The 22,283-nt window shown below is 24.9% G+C and overlaps 2 protein-coding genes across 6 annotated transcripts in view; both read right to left on the bottom strand.

The window, feature by feature from the left end:
* LOC122504275 (transmembrane and coiled-coil domains protein 2) overlaps positions 1–14,036 on the bottom strand; it is a 29,398-nt gene extending 15,362 nt beyond the window's left edge. For 4 of the 5 annotated variants that reach the window (XM_043615306.1, XM_043615308.1, XM_043615307.1 and 1 more), the window contains exons 1-4: positions 9,502–9,597; positions 9,068–9,125; positions 8,632–8,864; positions 2,865–3,069 (exon numbers count right to left, since the gene is read on the bottom strand). In XM_043615306.1, coding sequence (XP_043471241.1) covers positions 2,865–3,069; positions 8,632–8,864; positions 9,068–9,125; positions 9,502–9,593 — 588 coding nt within the window. In that variant the 5' untranslated portion in view covers positions 9,594–9,597. Of the gene's footprint in view, positions 1–2,864; positions 3,070–8,631; positions 8,865–9,067; positions 9,126–9,501; positions 9,598–13,780 lie in introns of those variants that run through there. The other variant, XM_043615310.1, reaches the window with a different exon arrangement.
* A 1,457-nt stretch (positions 14,037–15,493) lies between these two features.
* On the bottom strand, positions 15,494–16,350 carry LOC122504282 (GSK3-beta interaction protein). The gene is made up of 2 exons (XM_043615319.1): positions 16,308–16,350; positions 15,494–16,233 (listed from the first exon to the last, which is right to left on the bottom strand). Exon 2 carries the CDS (start codon positions 16,056–16,058, stop codon positions 15,606–15,608), a length of 453 nt encoding a protein of 150 aa, XP_043471254.1. The 5' UTR covers positions 16,059–16,233; positions 16,308–16,350; the 3' UTR covers positions 15,494–15,605.
* Between the last annotated feature and the right edge of the window lie 5,933 nt (positions 16,351–22,283).

Raw genomic sequence — 22,283 nt, 5'->3', positions numbered from 1 at the left:
CAATTGAATCGAAATTGAATCAGAATTAAAGTGAATCGAAATTAAATTAAGTCGACTTTGAATTAAATCGAAATTTAATTAAATGGGAATTGAATTAAATTATATCGGAATTAAATTTAATCAAAATAGCATCGGAATTTATTGATTTCAATCAAAATTCAATTAAATGATTCAAAATAGCATAGGAATTGAATTAATTCGAAATTGAATTAAATTGGATTGAATTGAAATTAAATTTATTCAGAAATGAGTTGAAAATAAAAGGAACCGAAATTGAGTTAAATTGCATTGGAGTCAAATTGAATAAAAATTAAGTTAAATCGAAATGGAATAAAATAAAATTAAATTGAACTAAAACAGCATTGAATTTGAAATAAATAGAAATTAAATTAGATTGAATTGAAACTAAATTGAATTGAATCGAAAAGGAATAAGAATTGAATTTAACCGAAGGTGAATTAAATTGAGTTGAAATTAAATTGAATCGAAATTGAATTAAATTAAATTAAATCGGAATGAAATTGTATCGAAACTGCATTGGAATTGATTTAAATCAAAATGAAATTAGATTGGATTGAAATTAAATTGTATCGAAATTGAATTAAATTGAGTTGAAGTTAAATTGAATCGAAATTGAATTAAATCATATTTGAATCACTATTAAATTGAATCAGAATTAAATTGGATTGAATTAATGAAATTAAATCAAATTTCAATCGGAAATGAGTTGAAATTGAATGAAAATTGAATTGGAATGGAATTGAAATTAAAATAAATCAAACTTGAGTTAAAATTTGAATTCAATCAGAATTGAAATTAAATCAGAATTGGAATGAATCGAATTTTAATTACATTAAATGGAATTTAAGTTGAAATTGAGTCTGAATCTAGTTAAAATTGAATCGCAATTGAATTTGAATTAAATTAAATGATTGAAATTTAATCGAAATTAAATATAATCGTATTTGATTTAAAATTTAGTCGGAATTTAATCAGAATCCAGTTAAAATTTAATCGGAATTGAAATAGAATGAAATTAAGTCGAATTGAATTTAAATTAAATAGAATTGTATTTTAACTAAATTGATTTTGAATTTAATAAAATTTTTCAATTAAATTAAAATGAATTTAAATTAAATTAAATTTAATTTAACTTGAAATTTAGTCGAAATAGAGTTAAAATTTAATTGGAATTAAATTAAGTCGAATTCGAGTCGAGATTTAATAGGAAATGACTCGTAATTGAGTTAACATTGAATCTGAATTGAATGAGAATTAAGATAAATCGAATTTGAATCAAAATTTAGTTGAAATTAAATAAGAATTTAATTGAATCGAATTTAAATTAAATCCGAATGCGGGAATGAATCTAATTTGAGTTGAATTTGAGTCGGAATTAAATCGTAATTGAATTGGAATTTATTTTAAATCGAATTTGAGTTAAAATTGAATTGAAAATGAATCGGAATTGAATTGGAATTTTATTAAGTCGAATTCGAGTTGAAATTTAGTAGGAAATAAAACGTAATCGATTTAACATTGAATCGAAATTGAATTAGAATTAAGTTAAATCGAATTTTAATCGGAATTGTGTAGAAATTGAATTAGAGTTTAAATTAATTCCGAATGGAATTGAATCTAATTTGAATTGAAATTGAGTCAGATTTAAATTGAAATTGTATCGGAATTAATATGGAATTAAATTAAATCGAATTTGAGTTGAAATTGAATTGAAATTGAATCGGAATTCAATTGGAATCAAATTAAATCGAATTTGAATCGTAATTGAGTTGTAATTGAGTCAGAGTTGAATTGGAATTAAATTAATTCTAATTTGAATCGGAATTTAGTTAAAATTTAATTGGAATCGAGTTAAAATTGAATCGGATTTGAATTAAAATGTAATTTTTAATCGAATTTAAATCGGAATTGAATTGGACTTAAATTGAATCGAAATTGAGTTCAAATTCACTAGAAATTAAATCACAATTGAGTTGAAATTGAATCAGAATTGAATTAAAATTTATTCAGGATTAAATTAAATCAAATTGGAATTATAATTGACTTGAAATTAAATCGAAATTTAGTTGGATTGAATTGAAATTGAATCAGAATTGAATTCGAATTAAATTAAATCGAATTGGAGTTAAATTAAATCGAATTTTAATCGGAATTGAGTCGTATTTGAGTCGAAATTGAATTGGAATTAAAGTAATTCTAATTTTAATAGGAATTAAGTTGAAATTCAATTGGAATCGAGTTAAAATTGAATCGGAATTAAATTGGAATTGAATTAAATCAAATTTAAATCGGAATTGAGTTGAATCGAAATTGAATCGGGCTCAAATTGAATCGGATTTGAGATGAAATTGAATCGGAATTGAGCAAAAAATTGAATCGGAATGAAATTAAATCAAATTTGAAGCAGAAATGACTTGAAATTGAGTTCAAATTGATTAGAAAATAAATCGGAATTGAGTTCAAATTGAATCAGAATTGAGCTAAAATTGAATCGGAATTAAATTAAATCAAATTTGAATCAGAATTGACTTGAAATTGAATAGGATTTGAGATGAAATTGAATCGGAATTGAGTTAAAATTGACTCAAAATTAAATTAAATCAAATTTGAATCGGAATTGACTTAAAATTGAAACGAAAACTTATAAATTGATAAAATCTATTATAAAACGAAATATCTCGATTAGAAAAACTACAGAAGCGAACAATACAATTTTTTTGATAACTATTTACATTAGTGTTGAATCAAAAAAGATTGTGAAGAGTATATTTTGATCAATCCTTTTGATGAAGAAGAAGTAGAAGAAGGCAGAGAAAAAAAAGAGATTAAAATAATGAACGTACTCCCTCTTCGTCATTGGGTGGTTGAATGTTTGGCACAATCTCTTCAGTGTCGGCAGTGATTGTGCTGATGTTTGACTCGTCCATGGTGTCACTAGTTCGTACCACGGCACCCGGTGATCTTTGTCGACTGGTACTCTTCATACCGGTAGCACCCCCTCCTCCACAGCTGCTGCCACTGCCCGTGCTACCTTCTCCTGCTTGATGTCTGAATCATAAAGTGCACACAGTGTGCACATTCGATCATTGCAAATGATTAGCATATTCTTCCATTGACTTCACCCAACTTTCATGAATTAATACACTCTTCATATCAATGCTCAAACAAAAATAAAGAAACTCTTGTCTCTTGTCTTGTGCTAATCACTAAAACTCTTTCTGTCTCTTACGTTAATTAAACTCTTGTCTGTATTAATTTAACTATTTTATTAATTAAACTATGTTATTAATTAAACTATGTTATTAATTAAACTATGTTATTAATTAAACTATATTATTAATTAAACTATGTTATTAATTAACTAAACTCCTATCTCTTGTTTTTCAATTTCGAAGAATCTTAAAAGTTTGGATTTTGATCCATAATTTTGGTATCACTTTACTTTCGAGACTCGAAAGTAAAGTGATACCAAAATTATGGATCAAAATCCAAACTTTTAATTTTCCTTTTGCTCCACTTTACACCCAGAGAAAAATATTATTTAAACCAAATATATTTTATTTGAGTTAAATAAATGTATATTTGTCTCAGAACCAACTAGACTTTTTATTTGTTTTAAATAAAAATTTTATTCGGCATAAATAAAACATATATTTGAGCCAAATAAAATTTCATTTAGACCAAATAAAATTTATTTGAAACAAATAAAAAGTCTAGTTGGTTCTGAGACAAATATACAATTTCTCTGGGTGTAGTAACAATTAAATAAAAAAAACCGTATACAGTCTTTTTTGCATCTAATTTTCTAAAGGAGAAAAAAACCTTGAAACCTTTTTTTTTCCCACCCTTCAGAAATTGTATACAGAGAATCTAAAAATATGTGAGTAATAAATATCAAAAGAATGTCAAGGTTATCTTCTGTCTTTATTGAAACTAGAATTTTTACTACAAAAAAGAAAGAGGGAAAATAATAAAAATAAAAAAATTTGTTTCAGTATTTTATTTAAAAAAAAAAGAATTGAAGTTCTATTAATTTTATTGATAAAATGCAAATTACAGGAGATAGTGTGTAAGTATCATTCAAGCATCACTTGGTTTATGATGCTATCTATATCCTTTTGACAAAGGAGGGTCACACTGTGTGATGCTTGGATTAACATACACAGTTTACAAAGAGTTACAATTTCATAAAATCATATAAGCCTCCATCAAAAACGGAGGAAACTATAATTTACTTCTCTTACAATGTTTGAAATTATAAGTTTCTTAATGTACTTTAAATAGTACAATAAATTGAACGAGAATTATCTAATTAAGAGCAATGGAATTATTGTAACTTTATATAGTCATTATCATTTCGTAGAGTTATCATTTTTTTCCCCAGTTCTACTTGGGGAATTTCGTTATTATTCATTTTAATTCGTTATTATTAAATTTAATTCCTTGTAATTAGTGAGAAATTGTAATTGATTTAGACACCCGACCCTTTGGTTATTTCAATCGAATTCTTTTTTTCAGAGTCATTTTTACAGGCCTTGGATCGAAAAGACACAAAAAAAAGTCGCTTTTAGTGGATTAAAAATACAAAAAAAGTAGAAAAAGTCAAAAAAAGTCGTTTATTTAATTCAGTGTTCCAATAAAAATTTTATTTTGTAACTGTAATTATTGTCAAAGTTTTTTTTTAAATTATTAAAGTATAACATTTTAAAAAAATTATAATAAAGAAACTCTTAAAATTAGTTTCTTTAAAAATATTTTTAAATAATGTTTTAAAGATAGTAGATAGTCTTTGAATTGTGGTAAAATCTTTTAAAAATAATTGAATTTTGATAAAATCTTTTAAAAATAATTGAATTTTGGTAAAATCTTTTAAAAATAATTGAATTTTGATAAAATCTTTTTAAAACATTTCAATTTTGGTAAAATCGTTTTAAAATAATTGAAATTTGACAAAATCTTATTAAAAACAATCGAATTTTTGTAAAATCATTTAAAAATAATTGAAATTTGATAAAATCGTTTTAAAACAATTGAAATTCGACAAAATCTTATAAAAAACAATTGAATTTTGGTATAAAAAAAAAAAAAATGAATTTTGGTAAAATCTTTTAAAAATAATTGAATTTTGGTAAAATTGTTTTAAAATAATTCAAATTTGACAAAATATTTTAAAAATAATTGAATTTTGGTAAAATCTTTTAAAAATAATTGAAATTTGATAAAATCTTATTAAAAACAATTGAATTTTTTTATTATTTTCAAGAAGAAAATTAAAATTCAAGATTACACTGAAATTGAATTTTTGTAAAATAATTTAAAAATAATTGAAATTTGATTAAATCTTTTTAGAACAATTGAAATTTGACAAAATCTTATAAAAAACAATTGAATTTTGGTAAAAAAAAAAAATTTGAATTTTGGTAAAATCTTTTAAAAATAATTGAAATTTGATAAAATCTTTTTAAAATAATTTTAATTTGACAAAATCTTTTTAAAATAATTGAAATTTGACCAAATCTTATAAAAAACAATTGAATTTTGGTAAAATCGTTTTAAAATAATTGAAATTTGATAAAATCTAATCTTATTAAAAACAATTGAATTTTTTTTATTATTTTCAAGAAGAAAATTAAAATATTCAGGATTACACTGGAATTGAATTTTTGTAAAATCTTTTAAAAATAATGGAAATTTGATAAAAACGTTTTAAAACAATTGAAATTTGACAAAATCTTATAAAAAACAATTGAATTTTGGTAAAATCTTTTAAAAATAATTGAATTTTGGTAAAATCTTTTAAAAATAATTGAATTTTGATAAAATCTTTTTAAAACATTTCAATTTTGGTAAAATCGTTTTAAAATAATTGAAATTTGACAAAATCTTATTAAAAACAATCGAATTTTTGTAAAATCATTTTAAAATAATTAAATTTTTGAAAAATTTTAATAATAAATATGTGTAAATGTGATTTTTCCACGAAATTTTAATAAGAATCTAAAGAAGTAAATTTTAAAAAAATTTAATTTTCTTTGTTCGAAGATAAGTAAATCTTAATAAATTATAATAAAACAATTCTAAGAATTAGTTTTTTTAAAATATTCTAATGTAATTTTTCGAAAATAATGGAATTTCTTAAAAGAATTTTTGTATAATTTAAAACAAATAATTGTTTTCTCGAAAATGTTAAAAATAATTTAAAAAATTTTAATGTTTATATTATTTTTTGTTACCTTTGTATCTGAATTTTCGGAATTATATTTTTGAAAATATTGAAAATGAAGTTTTTTAAGTAAATTTTACTAAATCAAAAGCAAAAAGTCAGTTACTAACTCAAATTAGTAAATATTTTTCCTAATTTAAATTTAGAGACTATGAGAGAAACTTATCGCTGTTCATTGTAATTTTTACCAAATAGTAAATTTTAAATAGGTTAAATAAAAAATAAAGAGTATAATTTGCTATAGCAATTGAGGAATTTACTTATATTACTAAAAATTAGTGATTAGTGATTGATAGTAATAAGAATTAATTAGTGATTAGCATATAGTAGAGCACCAACACTTTATTATTATACATTAAAAAAATATTTGGTGATTATTAGAGAATGTATTTCTTTAAATTGTAATTACAAGTTTTTAAAGGAACTCCTTTGTCCGTTGAGTGAAGTCATTGATAAGAAAATTATTATTCAATTGTTCAAAGAGCAAAGTTTCTATTCAAACAATAAGGAATTTGTTACGAGATATATTTAAAGCATTTATTTATTCCACTTCATATTTTAAAGCAATTTAAATATTCATATGCATATATACAAAGACACTTTTTCTAGTCAAGTTTTTTCATTCTGCGAAATATTGAGAAGTTTAAAACAAAATTTTTAATTTAACGAATTTTAATTTAAAAACTGGTTTTAAAATTAGAATCATTCTCTAAATCTGAATTAGTTGTTTTCTACTGCTAATTCTATTACTTATTGAATTATGAACAACTGGGACTGATTTAGTGATTTTTAGTAATAAACTACTAATTTTTAATAGTAAACTAATTTTTTGTAGTAAACTACTAATTTTTTGTAGTAAACTTCTAATTTTTAGTAGTAAACTACTAATTTTTTAGTACTAAACTACTCATTTTTAATAGTAAACTACTAATTGGTGGTAGAAATCTACTAATTCAAGTAGTAAGTTGGTTTACTAATTTTAAATAGTAAAAACTACAACTTACTAATGACTTAGTAGTTTTCTACCAGCATTTAGTAGTTTCTTTTACTAAAAATGAGTCAAAACATTAATTCAATTGGTAAACGAATCCGCACTATTTTATTAGTAGAAAACTACTAATTTAGATTTAGAGAGTAGATTACAACCCAAAAAACTAAGAATCACTTAAATTTTAAATTTAGACTTTTTAGGTTATTGTAACCCCAAAAATACCCAAAATACCCCAAAAAGGATCAATATTGTCAAAAAAATTGCCTTAATATTGCAGTAAGTTTGTAACTTATTTTAAGAAATGTCTGTTAGGTTTGTTTGTTGTTTATTGTAGTAAGTTCTTGTATGGTACTATTCTCATTATCTCAGGTATTTTATGTAATTAAGCTTCATAATTTCTTATCATAACACAATTTTTTGTCTTTCCAGTTTTCGATAATGTAATGTCAATCACTTATCGCTGCGAGCTAGGAAGAACGAACATTTATTATTTTTACCCTATAATGTGTATTTAAAAACTTATTATATTTAATATTTTTTAATACTATTTTCTTTAATATTACTTATTGAATAATTCTTGCGCGAAAAATTTTCTATTTGATCCACATTTTGGTATCAAATTGTTTTGATACTTTCGAGAAAACCGTGATATCTTAAAGATAAAGTTATTTGAAAAGTAGCCTATTTTTAAGCTTAAAACTCTATTTTTAGGCTTTTTAGGACTTAAAATCAGTATTTTTATAAAAATATCAGAGGTTGTAGCCTCTTAAAGCTAAAATTTAGTTGAAAATAGTTCTAAACGTCCTTCTCCCAAATCAAAAGTGGGCTAAAAGTAAGATCTATTGTTTACACTGTACAAAAGAAGTGGAAGAAAAATATACAGTAACTTTTACTATACTTACAAAGTAAAACGAAAACTATCGCGAACTTTAGTACATTTCTGACAACTTTTACTATTTTCAAAGTACATCAAAAATGTATTTCGATCGTAGCAACTTTTACTCCAAAAATAGTCAAAATTGCCAAAAATAAGCGAAAGTTTCTGTTTAGTGTAAATTTTACTTTATGAAAATAGTAAAAGTTAGTATATTTATTATTTATTCGTTTTTCCCGTGTAGTGAAAGTAAATTTATTCAAAAAGTTTGTTTCCACTATATAGGGAAGAATTCTTAAAAACTACAGTTTTCTTAAAAGTATTAAATTAATACTAAAGTGAATCAAATTGTCCGCTAAAAATTTGGACCAATTTTTTATTTGATCCACATTTTTGGTATCAATTCGTTGCAATTTGATACTTTTAAGTTAAAAGTGAAGGCAAATGTAGAAATAAATGCAATTGTGGAATGTGGAAATTATGCAAATACGAAAAGAAGAAGAAAAAATTGCGAAAACTTACACAGCAGCAGCAGCATTCCGAGATTTTGGTGTATGATCCAGGTTGGCTGTTGGTTGTTGTTGTTGTTGTGGTTGTGATTGACTTTGAACCGCCTGAGAGTTTCCTCTATTCGGTGATGCACTTCGCGAACTGTTTTTACTCGAAGTATTCACCAACAAGCTAGCCATTCCTTTTTCTCTCGAGTTGATCTCGAAACAAATCTTCGCATTTGCTCTCTCAGGTTTCAACTGAACCTTGAAAGAAATGAGTTTATAGTTAGATATATGCATTCTTCACGTCTTCCTCATCGTACGATGTACGAAGTGAATGATAAGTAGTGAGTAATCATTAATCTCGAATCGAGATTAAGAAAACGTACAAATATTCTCTCGCAAATATATTTTTTCCCATATTTTTAATATTTTTATTTTATTTTATATTTTTCTATAAATTGTACCATCTTTACAGCATCATTTTTTCTATTCCTTTTCTCTAGAATGAAGAACACAATTTTTCTAAGGATATCAACACAGTTTTTTATTGAAAGTATCAAATTGAGACGAAAGTAGATCAAATTTGATACAAAAAAATTTGAATCAATTTTTGATTTGATCCACATTTTTTGTATCAATTCGTTGCAATTTGATACTATTAAATTAACAGTGAAATTGAGACAAAAAACGAATCAAAATTGTTGCAATGCAACAATTTTGATTCGTTTTTTGTCTCAATTTTGAAATCCTTAGAAAAAATGTGAAAATAAAAAATGTAGAAATCAAGTTTAAAACAAAATTTATAATCAAATCTTTTTCAAAAAGTTAAAATCGAAATTCAAAAGTGAAAATGAAAAAGTGCATTATTAAATTGTGAGTCATGACACACTAGACACACTGTATGATCACTATTATTGTTGTATTATGAAGACGTAATCTACAACTAAGACGTTTGTCAAGAGAATATAAATTCACTTCCAGCACGTTCATTGAATGGAGAATGAACTGTGTGTGGCTTTTAAAGCAACTTTTTTTTTTTGCCTTTCCTGAACGAGTTGTTTTAATATATCGAGTGAAAACGTACATTATCTTATCAGTTCCTATGAATCAATTGCTTTTTGCAAAAAATTATCAAAAGATAAAGCACTTCTTTTTCCCTATTTTTATTCACTTTTGAGAAAATATTTTCATTAATACTCACTGATTGCAAATTTTTCTAAAAGCTATTATAGATAGCAGAATATGTGTCTATATTGGTATAATATCTATTTTCGCATATTATTTTTCAATTTCGGAATTATGTATCAATAGAAAATTTTCAATTTTTATTTTCATTCATTGAAAATTTGTGTGAAAATTTTTTGCAAAATATTCATTTTCAATTCAATGCATATTCGTTAAAAATAGTCTTGTAGTTTATTGAACTTTCACCACTTCTAATTAGATATTGAAAGAAACTTTCTAACCTTCTTATATATTTTAATATGAGAATTAATTTTCAATCATGTGAAATTAAAAATTCACACTGAAAATTATGTAATTACTTCCCTTTTTACATTATGAACGTCAAATACAACGAAAAAGCGATATTCTAAATTTAAGAATTTATATAATTATAGAAAAATTTAATATAATATGCAAATAAAGGCTTTGTACTCGATAATTAATTTTAAAAAAGTATCAAAAAGTAGCTTAAAGACAGAAAAAGGTAGTAAAAAAAGTAGCTATCGAAAAATTAAACTTGACTCAATTTTTTTATAATTTCTTAATTATATTCAAAAATAGAATAATTTTTCAAAATAAATATTTAAATATCTAGAATTTATTTTGTCTACAGGAATCAAAATATTTCAAATGTTTTCAATGTAACGCATTTTTGAAATTTAACTATTTCTAAAAATTACAAAAGTTCTTTCAAAATTCCATCCTACTTTTCTTAAAATTTATATACAAAAAATTATTCAAAACTCTAATCATTTTATTTTATTCAATTCTAAATAAATTCTTATTAGAAAGTTCTACGAGAATTCATTATTTATATACAAAAATCAATAATTTACTGAATAATTACAAATATTTCTTAAATTTGAATTCTTATAAAGAAATTTACCAACATTTTTAAAAAAATAATTGAATTTTTACGAAGAATTGCATTTAAAATTTTGATAATAATTAAATTCATTCAAGAAATGTAATTAAATATGAATTGAAAATAATTATTAGACTCTAAGAAAAAAAATTGTATCAAATATTTTTAAGTAATAATTGAATTTTTTGAAGAATTTTATTCAAATTTTTTAAGAATAATTGCGTTTTTAGTGGAATTAATTTTAAAATTATATTAAGAATAATTGAAATCCTACGATGAGTTTTATTATTTATGAAAATAATTGAATTTTTGTCACCGAGCTTTCAGTAAAGTTTTTAAAATAATTGCATTCTTGGGAAAAATTTTAAAATAATCTTTTTAAAGAAATTAATTTTTTCAAAAAATTTTAAGAAAATTATGTTTTAAATAATTGAATTTTTTTAAAATTGTCGATTATTTATGAAAATAATTGAATTCTTTCAACAAAATTTTATTCAAATTATATTGAAAACAATTCAATTATAATAAAGAATTTCATTAAAATTTTTTTAAATAATCGAATTATTGCAATAAATTTTATTAAAATATTTCAAAATACTTGCATTTTTCCAGGAATTTATTGCTAATTGAATTAAAAATAATTAAAATCCTCCAATGAATTTTATTAATTTAAAAATAATTGAATTTTTAATCCGAATTTTATTAAATTTTTTAAAAATAATTGAATTCTGAGAAGAATTTTAATATTTAATTTAATTTAATTTAATTTAATTTTTGTAGTAAATTTTATTAAAATTTTTAAAAATAATTGTATTCTAGAGAAGAATTTAAATATTTTCAAAAATAATTGAAATCCTTCAATGAATTTTGTTAGTTCTAAAAATAATTGAATTTTTTATCCGAATTTCACTAAAATTTTTTCAAATAATTGAATCCTGAGAAGAATTTTAATATTTATAAAAATAATTGTGGAAATAATTGAATTTTTGCAATGAATTTTATTAAAATTTTGAAAAATAATTGTATTCCAGAGAAGAATTAAAATATTTTCAAAAATAATTGAATTCTTGAGAAGAATTATAAATTTTTTAATAATTATTATATTTTTTTTGAGAAATTTTATTAAAATTTTATTAAAAATCATTGAAATTCTGCGATGATTTTTAATATTTATAAAAATAATTGAATTCTTGCAATGATTATTATTAAAATTTTAAAAAATAATTAAATTTCTGAAAAGATTTTTAATTTATAGAAAAATAATTGAATTCTTCCGACGAATTTCAATAAAAATTTTTAAGAATAATTGAATTTTTCGAGGAATTATTTTAAAATTGTATTAAAGAGTAATTAAAATTCTGCAATGACTTTTATTAGTTATGGAAATTATTGGATTTTTGCATCGGATTTTATTAACATTTTTAAAAATAATTGAATTCCTGCGATGAGTTTTATTGTTTATGAAAATAATTGAATTTTTGCAACGAATTTTATTAAAATTTTTAAAAATAATTGGATTTCTGAGATGAGTTTTATTGTTTATGAAAATAATTGAATTTTTTCAATGAATTTTATTAAAATTTTGTTTTCTTTTAATTAAATGATTTTTTTGAAAAATTTTATGAAAATTGTGTTTTAAATTATTGAATTCCTGTGAAAATGATATTTTTTAAGAAAATAATTGAATGTTTCTAAAATTATTTAGAATATCGTTTTTTCGGTGATTACTTTTTAATGTCTATTTTTAAAATTTTTTATAATTATAATTTTTCTTCCCTTCGGTAAAAAAATATTATTCGAAAAAAGCAGGTCATAGAAGTTGATGCACTTGAAGATGACCCTTACATTGAAATAACTATAGATTCTAAAGGGATTAAATTATTTTCCCCCTCGATCTAAATAGTTTAAAAATATGTTTTTTTATACTGAAATTCCTTTTTTTTTGCAGAAAAGACGGTAATTATTTTTTTTTACACATCACACTCACTATTTTATAACTTGGGAAAATTAGAATTCTTGGCATCAAAGTTCAAGCTTCATTAAGTCGTTCTACTTTAGCCTTTATACCTTTTTCCTCAATTCTAACGACCTACGTCAATTTTCTCTATTTTTGAACATTTTAACATTTTACCCGCAAGGATCGTTAACTTTAAGGCAAATTTCTTTTATTTTCTTTAAAATAAATATGAGAAAATTTTCGATTTTAAAAAATTAGAATTTTTATGCAAGAACCTAATTTTTATGCTGTAAAAAAGTACTTTCCCCATAGTAGCAACCCTGACCCCAGAGAAAAGAGAGACAAAACTTCGTGAGTCACTGACCTGTCAAAGACCTATAGGTACATGAACAATTATTTTTATAAATAATTTTATAAATTATCATTGATTTTAGTTTCTTTTCTTCGAATAGAAAGACAAAATTGACGTTTGGAATGTTGTGATTGTGACCCACCTAGTTACACAGGAAATAAATCACACACATCGGATAAAAGTCTCTTTTTCGCCTGAGAGAATCAATTTTTTTTGTATTTCACTTTTCGAAACAAAAAAAGAAATTAACACCACGATTTTCGTCAAATTTATAATATTTATATCGTCGTCGGCCTTCGCGGGCGTGTCATCGTCATTCTGATTACTTTTCCCCTTAGAAAACACATCATTATCTTTTGTAAGAATACTCCACGAGCACTGGTATTAAAAATTCATAACTAATATCCACTTATTATAAAAAAATAATAAAGAATGTTTATCATTCTTTGAGAGAAAGTTTTTCCGCGGCTATACACAAAAAGAGGAAACAAGAATTTAGTCGCGTAATTCCATCAAAGACGGATTAACTTTTTAGTGGTTGAGACACGAAAAAAAAACCAACTACACTTTCCTAACGAAACATATTATTCCCGAAATATCAAATTTATTCAAAGAAATATAAAATTTTATTCGTATATTCAATAGAGATCATCTAAATTTCGGATCTGATATTCTGCTAGAAATTCCGAACCCTAACCTTGTTAAGTTAGTTATACATATTTGTCAAATTCGAGAATGATTTTAAAAATAATATTTGACGAGAATAAATAATATCTTACCTTTTGAAATTATTCCTTTATTGTTCATATGCACGGCACATTTGTAAATATTCTAAATTGCACTAAATTTTTTCTTTATTACTTTCCAAAAAAAAAATATTCAACTAACTTCACAAACTTCAACTGCTCTATGCTTTTGGAAGCATTATGTCAATTTACAGCTTCGACAATCTTCGATTTTCGGCGGAAGTTGCCGAGTGCCGAAGAACAGGTCTGTAGCTTCCACTCCCTGGAGCCCTACGCACTGAGATTTTCTCTTTTGTAAACAAAACTGTGACCACTGTGACAAAGGAAAAGGGATTTATTCAGGTGAGTTAAATTTTTTTACTTTAGATTTAGTTTTTCAAATAAAAAAAAACAAACAAACAAAATCGAAATCTGAGCTATTTTGGAATACTTGACTTAGTATCGAAACTAATTTTATAGGTTATGTTCTATATTTGTTGTCTAAATCTAAATCATCTAAATCAATTCTTATTAGAAACTTCTACGAGAATTCAATTATTTAAATAAGAAAATTAATTTATTGAATAATTACGAATATTTCTTAAATTTGAATTCTTATAAAGAACTTTATCAACATTTTTTAAAATAATTGAATTTTTACGAAGAATTGCATGAAAATTTTTTATAATAATTGGATTTCATTCAAGAAATGATATTAAAAAGAAATTGAAAATAATTATTACACTCTAAGAAACAAATTATATCAAATTTTTTAAAAAAATTATTTTTTTCAATTTTAATGAAAATTGTATGTGAATTTCTTTGAAAATTTTACTTTATTTATGAAAATAATTGAACACTTTCAATAAATTTTATTAAAATTATATTGAAAACAATTGAATTATTATAAAGAAGTTAATTCATATTTTTTTAAATAATTGAATTTCTGCAATGGAATTTATTAAAATATTTAAAAATAATTGCGTTTTTCGGGGAATTCATTGCAAATTAAATTAAAAATAATTGAAATCCTCCGATGAATTTCAATAGTCTAAAAATAATTGAATTTTTAATCCGAATTTAATTAAAATTTCTAAAAAATAATTGAATCCTGAGAAGAATTTTAATATTTATAAAAATAGTTATGTAAATAATTGAATTTTTGCAATCAATTTCATTAAAATTTTTAAAAATAATTGTATTCCAGAGAAGAATTTAAATATTTTCAAAAATAATTGAATTTTTGAGAAGAATTATAAATTTTTTAATAATAATTTCATTTTCGATGAATTTGATTAAAATTGTATTAAAAATAATTGAAATTCTGCGAGGGGTTTATATATTTTTAAAAATAATTGAATTATTGCAACGAATTTTATTAAAATTTTTTGTCCGTCCAAACTTTAAATAAATAAATAAATAAAAATAATTGTATTTCAGAGAAGAATTTTAATTTATAAATGTAATTAAATTCTTGCAAAGAGTTATAAAATAAGTTATGTTCTATATTTTGTATAGGTTATGTTCTATATTTTTTGTCTACGTTGCCTATATTATTATTCAAAATTTAAAGGGACCCTTTTAACTTAAAAGTATCAAATTATCAAATTGCAACGACAATACCAAAAATGTGGATCAATAAAAAAATTGATCCACATTTTTGGATATCAATTTGATCTACTTTAGTATCAATTTGATATTTTCAGGAAAACTGGAAGGTGTGATTAAAGAATCCATTGATTGAGTAAATTTAATTTTGTTGTTTAATTTCTTTATTTACATTTAAAAAATGTTTACATTGTTAACCTTTAAAAAGAAAAACATCTTTAATTTTTTCAAAAACATCCTTAGAAACAGTATTTAATTTTTTTTTCGCAGTTTAATTATTATCGGTCTGATTTTCCTTGAGTAGATTTAATTTATTTAGGAGAGAATTTCCAAAGGAATTTCTATACATCGGACTTAGGAAATCAAGTAAACTGTAAGGTGTTTCAAAATACATAGTATTCATATTGTTGGACATGTCGTCATGTTGATTACCAACAACACAAAAACCGGCCGCTGTTAATTTAACACAAAATTTCAAATTCTCGAGTGTCGTGAGATTTAAAAATATTTCTGTATTTGTACTTTGGAATTTTTCCGACAGAACAAAATCAGTGACATGATTTTTAACATCATTTATAACAGACTGAGCTTCTAATTTCCATTGTTCGGCGTCCAAAACCCGTTCGTCGGGATTCATTTTTTTTTCAAAGAATTTTTTTTTTTTTATAACAAAAGAATTATAATCTGCCAAAAAAATTTCGTAAGGATGAAAAATTATCACCATATCACCTTAATTTTGGCTCGGTATATTACATTAGTGTTTGGCAATTGTGAATGGTATTTGCAATCATTATTTTACTGTATAGTTATACAGAGAACGTGGAACACGGAAATGAATATTTTTCTTTTTATATATCTATATATGAGGGATTTGCCGCCAAGGCGCCTTGTGTGTGAGTCTAAAAATGAAAGTGAAATGGTAATAATAAATTAAAATTGTTGTGTACACTAGAAAATAAGTACATGTACCAACCTGTACGGGTAAATTGTAACTTCTTCCTTGGAGAGTGTTTGCCATCTGGTGATCGATAGGGTAAAGTAAATTTAGTACAGCGTATTTTCTGTAATTTTTCTTTTAGATTTTATTTATTTATTTTTTTTGTTTTACTGTCATTTTTAGAAAAAATTAGAATTCAAAGACTTAGAGATAATTTATATTTAAATCTTGAAGAGAAATATTTTTATCTTCTTTTTTTTAAATCGATTTTTTAATTACTACACACATGTAGCAATGGTTGTATTTTCAGGGGCAGTGGGTAAATTTAGAAAAAAAAATATTTAGGGTTGCCTTACAAAAATTTAATTTTGTCTTTCCTGATTTCCAGATAGAATTTTTACTTCATCCCTTTTCCTAAAAAATAAAATTTTCTAGAAAAATATTATAATTTATTCTAAAATTGATACGATACCTACTCAAGAACAAGTTTTACATTTATTTTCAAGTTTGTTTAATTTTAAAATTATTTGGAAACATGAAATTAATTTTAAAAAAATAGTTTGATAATTGTTATTTTTTCAGGATTTAACAATTCTAATAATCTGAAAATTACCAGAGTTCTAGTAGGGACTGAGCCCCACACAATCCTGAAGAATAGAGAATTTTATTTCAATTTTTAAGTAGTAGCAGGTTCACCCGTACGCCATCAGACAATCAAGATTTGGTAAAAACGAAAATAAAAATTTATTTCTTCCAAATATAACAATTCTAATAATCTGAAAATTACCAGAGTTCTAGTAGGGACTGAGCCTCACACAATCCTGAAGAAAAGAGAATTTTATTTCAATTTTTAAGTAGTAGCACCACCACCCGAATGCTATCAGACAATTTAAATTTGTTAAAAATGAAAATAAAAATTTATTTCTTCCAAATATAACAATTCTAATAATCTGAAAATTACCAGAGTTCTAGTAGGGACTGAGCCCCACACAATCCTGAAGAATAGAGAATTTTATTTCAATTTTTAAGTAGTAGCAGGTCCACCCGTACGCCATCAGACAATCATAATTTGGTAAGAACGAAAATAAAAATTTATTTCTTCCAAATGTAACAATTCTAATAACCTGAAAATTACTAGAGTTCTAGTAGGGACTGAGCCCCACACAATCCTGAAGAATAGAGAATTTTATTTCAATTTTTAAGTAGTAGCACCACCACCCGTACGCCATCAGACATTTTAAATTTGTTAAAAATGAAAATAAAAATTTATTTCTTCCAAATATAACAATTCTAATAATCTGAAAATTACCAGAATTCTAGTAGGGACTGAGCCCCACACAATCCTGAAGAATAGAGAATTTTAATTCAATTTTTAAGTAGTAGCACCACCACCCGTACGCCATCAGACAATTTAAATTTGTTAAAAATGAAAATAAAAATTTATTTCTTCCAAATATAACAATTCTAATAATCTGAAAATTACCAGAGTTCTAGTAGGGACTGAGCCCCACACAATCCTGAAGAATAGAGAATTTTATTTCAATTTTTAAGTAGTAGCAGGTCCACCCGTACGCCATCAGACAATCATAATTTGGTAAGAACAAAAATAAAAATTTATTTCTTCCAAATATAACAATTCTAATAATCTGAAAATTACCAGAGTTCTAGTAGGGACTGAGCCCCACACAATCCTGAAGAATAGAGAATTTTATTTCAATTTTTAAGTAGTAGCACCACCACCCGAATGCTATCAGACAATTTAAATTTGTTAAAAATGAAAATAAAAATTTATTTCTTCCAAATATAACAATTCTAATAATCTGAAAATTACCAGAGTTCTAGTAGGGACTGAGCCCCACACAATCCTGAAGAATAGAGAATTTTATTTCAATTTTTAAGTAGTATCACCACCACCCGAATGCTATCAGACAATTTAAATTTGTTAAAAATGAAAATAAAAATTTATTTCTTCCAAATATAACAATTTTAATAATCTAAAAATTACCAGAGTTCTAGTAGGGACTGAGCCCCACACAATCCTGAAGAATAGAGAATTTTATTTCAATTTTTAAGTAGTAGCAGGTCCACCCGTACGCCATCAGACAATCATAATTTGGTAAGAACGAAAATAAAAATTTATTTCTTCCAAATATAACAAATCTAATAATCTGAAAATTACCAGAGTTCTAGTAGGGACTGAGCCCCACACAATCCTGTTGAATAGAGAATTTTTTTTTAATTTTTAAGTAGTAGCACCACCACCCGAATGCTATCAGACAATTTAAATTTGTTAAAAATGAAAAAAAAAATTTATTTCTTCCAAATATAACAATTCTAATAATCTGAAAATTACCAGAGTTCTAGTAGGGACTGAGCCCCACACAATCCTGAAGAATAGAGAATTTTATTTCAATTTTTAAGTAGTAGCAGGTCCACCCGTACGCCATCAGACAATCATAATTTGATAAGAACGAAAATAAAAATTTATTTCTTCCAAATATAACAATTCTAATAATCTGAAAATTACCAGAGTTCTAGTAGGGACTGAGCCCCGCACAATCCTGAAGAATAGAGAATTTTATTTTAATTTTTAAGTAGTAGCACCACCACCCGAATGCTATCAGACAATTTAAATTTGTTAAAAATGAAAATAAAAATTTATTTCTTCCAAATATAACAATTCTAATAATCTGAAAATTACCAGAGTTCTAGTAGGGACTGAGCCCCACACAATCCTGAAGAATAGAGAATTTTATTTCAATTTTTAAGTAGTAGCACCACCACCCGAATGCTATCAGACAATTTAAATTTGTTAAAAATGAAAATAAAAATTTATTTCTTCCAAATATAACAATTCTAATAATCTGAAAATTACCAGAGTTCTAGTAGGGACTGAGCCCCACACAATCCTGAAGAATAGAGAATTTTATTTCAATTTTTAAGTAGTAGAACCACCACCCGTACGCCATCAGACAATTTAAATTTGTTAAAAATGAAAATAAAAATTTATTTCTTCCAAATATAACAATTCTAATAATCTGAAAATTACCAGAATTCTAGTAGGGACTGAGCCCCACACAATCCTGAAGAATAGAGAATTTTAATTCAATTTTTAAGTAGTAGCACCACCACCCGTACGCCATCAGACAATTTAAATTTGTTAAAAATGAAAATAAAAATTTATTTCTTCCAAATATAACAAATCTAATTATCTGAAAATTACCAGAGTTCTAGTAGGGACTGAGCCTTACACAATCCTGAAGAATAGAGAATTTTATTTCAATTTTTAAGTAGTAGCACCACCACCCGTACGCCATCAGACAATCATAATTTGGTAAGAACGAAAATAAAAATTTATTTCTTCCAAATATAACAATTCTAATAATCTGAAAATTACCAGAGTTCTAGTAGGGACTGAGCCCTACACAATCCTGAAGAATAGAGAAATTTATTTCAATTTTTAAGTAGTAGCACCACCACCCGAATGCTATCAGACAATTTAAATTTGTTAAAAATGAAAATAAAAATTTATTTCTTCCAAATATAACAATTCTAATAATCTGAAAATTACCAGAGTTCTAGTAGGGACTGAGCCCCACACAATCCTGAAGAATAGAGAATTTTATTTCAATTTTTAAGTAGTAGCAGGTCCACCCGTACGCCATCAGACAATCATAATTTGGTAAGAACGAAAATAATAATTTATTTCTTCCAAATATAACAATTCTAATAATCTGAAAATTACCAGAGTTCTAGTAGGGACTGAGCCTCACACAATCCTGAAGAATAGAGAATTTTATTTCAATTTTTAAGTAGTAGCACCACCACCCGAATGCTATCAGACAATTTAAATTTGTTAAAAATGAAAATAAAAATTTATTTCTTCCCAATATAACAATTCTAATAATCTGAAAATTACCAGAGTTCTAGTAGGGACTGAGCCCCACACAATCCTGAAGAATAGAGAATTTTATTTCAATTTTTAAGTAGTAGCACCACCACCCGAATGCTATCAGACAATTTAAATTTGTTAAAAATGAAAATAAAAATTTATTTCTTCCCAATATAACAATTCTAATAATCTGAAAATTACCAGAGTTCTAGTAGGGACTGAGCCCCACACAATCCTGAAGAATAGAGAATTTTATTTCAATTTTTAAGTAGTAGCACCACCACCCGTACGCCATCAGACAATTTAAATTTGTTAAAAATGAAAATAAAAATTTATTTCTTTTAAATGTAACAATTCTAATAACCTGAAAATTACCAGAGTTCTAGTAGGGACTGAGCCCCACACAATCCTGAAGAATAGACAATTTTATTTCAATTTTTAAGTAGTAGCACCACCACCCGTACGCCATGAGACAATTTAAATTTGTTAAAAATGAAAATAAAAATTTATTTCTTTTAAATGTAACAATTCTAATAACCTGAAAATTACCAGAGTTCTAGTAGGGACTGAGCCCCACACAATCCTGAAGAATAGACAATTTTATTTCAATTTTTAAGTAGTAGCACCACCACCCGTACGCCATCAGACAATTTAAATTTGTTAAAAATGAAAATAAAAATTTATTTCTTCCAAATATAACAATTCTAATAATCTGAAAATTACCAGAGTTCTAGTAGGGACTGAGCCCCACACAATCCTGAAGAATAGAGAATTTTATTTCAATTTTTAAGTAGTAGCAGGTCCACCCGTACGCCATCAGACAATTTAAATTTGTTAAAAATGAAAATAAAAATTTATTTCTTCCAAATATAACAATTCTAATAATCTGAAAATTACCAGAGTTCTAGTAGGGACTGAGCCCCACACAATCCTGAAGAAAAGAGAATTTTATTTCAATTTTTAAGTAGTAGCACCACCACCCGAATGCTATCAGACAATTTAAATTTGTTAAAAATGAAAATAAAAATTTATTTCTTCCAAATATAACAATTCTAATAATCTGAAAATTACCAGAGTTCTAGTAGGGACTGAGCCCCACACAATCCTGAAGAGTAGACAATTTTATTTCAATTTTTAAGTAGTAGCACCACCACCCGTACGCCATGAGACAATTTAAATTTGTTAAAAATGAAAATAAAAATTTATTTCTTTTAAATGTAACAATTCTAATAACCTGAAAATTACCAGAGTTCTAGTAGGGACTGAGCCCCACACAATCCTGAAGAAAAGAGAATTTTATTTCAATTTTTAAGTAGTAGCACCACCACCCGAATGCTATCAGACAATTTAAATTTGTTAAAAATGAAAATAAAAATTTATTTCTTCCAAATATAACAATTCTAATAATCTGAAAATTACCAGAGTTCTAGTAGGGACTGAGCCCCACACAATCCTGAAGAAAAGAGAATTTTATTTCAATTTTTAAGTAGTAGCACCACCACCCGAATGCTATCAGACAATTTAAATTTGTTAAAAATGAAAATAAAAATTTATTTCTTCCAAATATAACAATTCTAATAATCTGAAAATTACCAGAGTTCTAGTAGGGACTGAGCCCCACACAATCCTGAAGAATAGAGAATTTTATTTCAATTTTTAAGTAGTAGCAGGTCCACCCGTACGCCATCAGACAATCATAATTTGGTAAGAACGAAAATAAAAATTTATTTCTTCCAAATGTAACAATTCTAATAACCTGAAAATTACCACAGTTCTAGTAGGGACTGAGCCCCACACAATCCTGAAGAATAGAGAATTTTATTTCAATTTTTAAGTAGTAGCACCACCACCCGAATGCTATCAGACAATTTAAATTTGTTAAAAATGAAAATAAAAATTTATTTCTTCCAAATATAACAATTCTAATAATCTGAAAATTACCAGAGTTCTAGTAGGGACTGAGCCCCACACAATCCTGAAGAATAGAGAATTTTATTTCAATTTTTAAGTAGTAGCAGGTCCACCCGTACGCCATCAGACAATCATATTTGGTAAGAACGAAAATAAAAATTATTTCTTCCCAAATGTAAACATCTATAACTGACAATTACCAGAGTTCT

This window comes from Leptopilina heterotoma, unplaced genomic scaffold (assembly GCF_015476425.1).
Source record: "Leptopilina heterotoma isolate Lh14 unplaced genomic scaffold, ASM1547642v1 Lhet_287, whole genome shotgun sequence".
Taxonomy (NCBI): Eukaryota; Metazoa; Arthropoda; class Insecta; order Hymenoptera; family Figitidae; genus Leptopilina; species Leptopilina heterotoma.
Note: the sequence above shows the minus strand (reverse complement) of the source record. Positions and strands in the feature narration are given on the sequence as shown.

What these genes read in the sequence shown, in the direction of transcription:
- LOC122504282 (XM_043615319.1), bottom strand. Translation starts at nt 16,058, where the DNA reads ATGGTGATAATTTTTCATCCTTACGAAATTTTTTTGGCAGATTATAAT.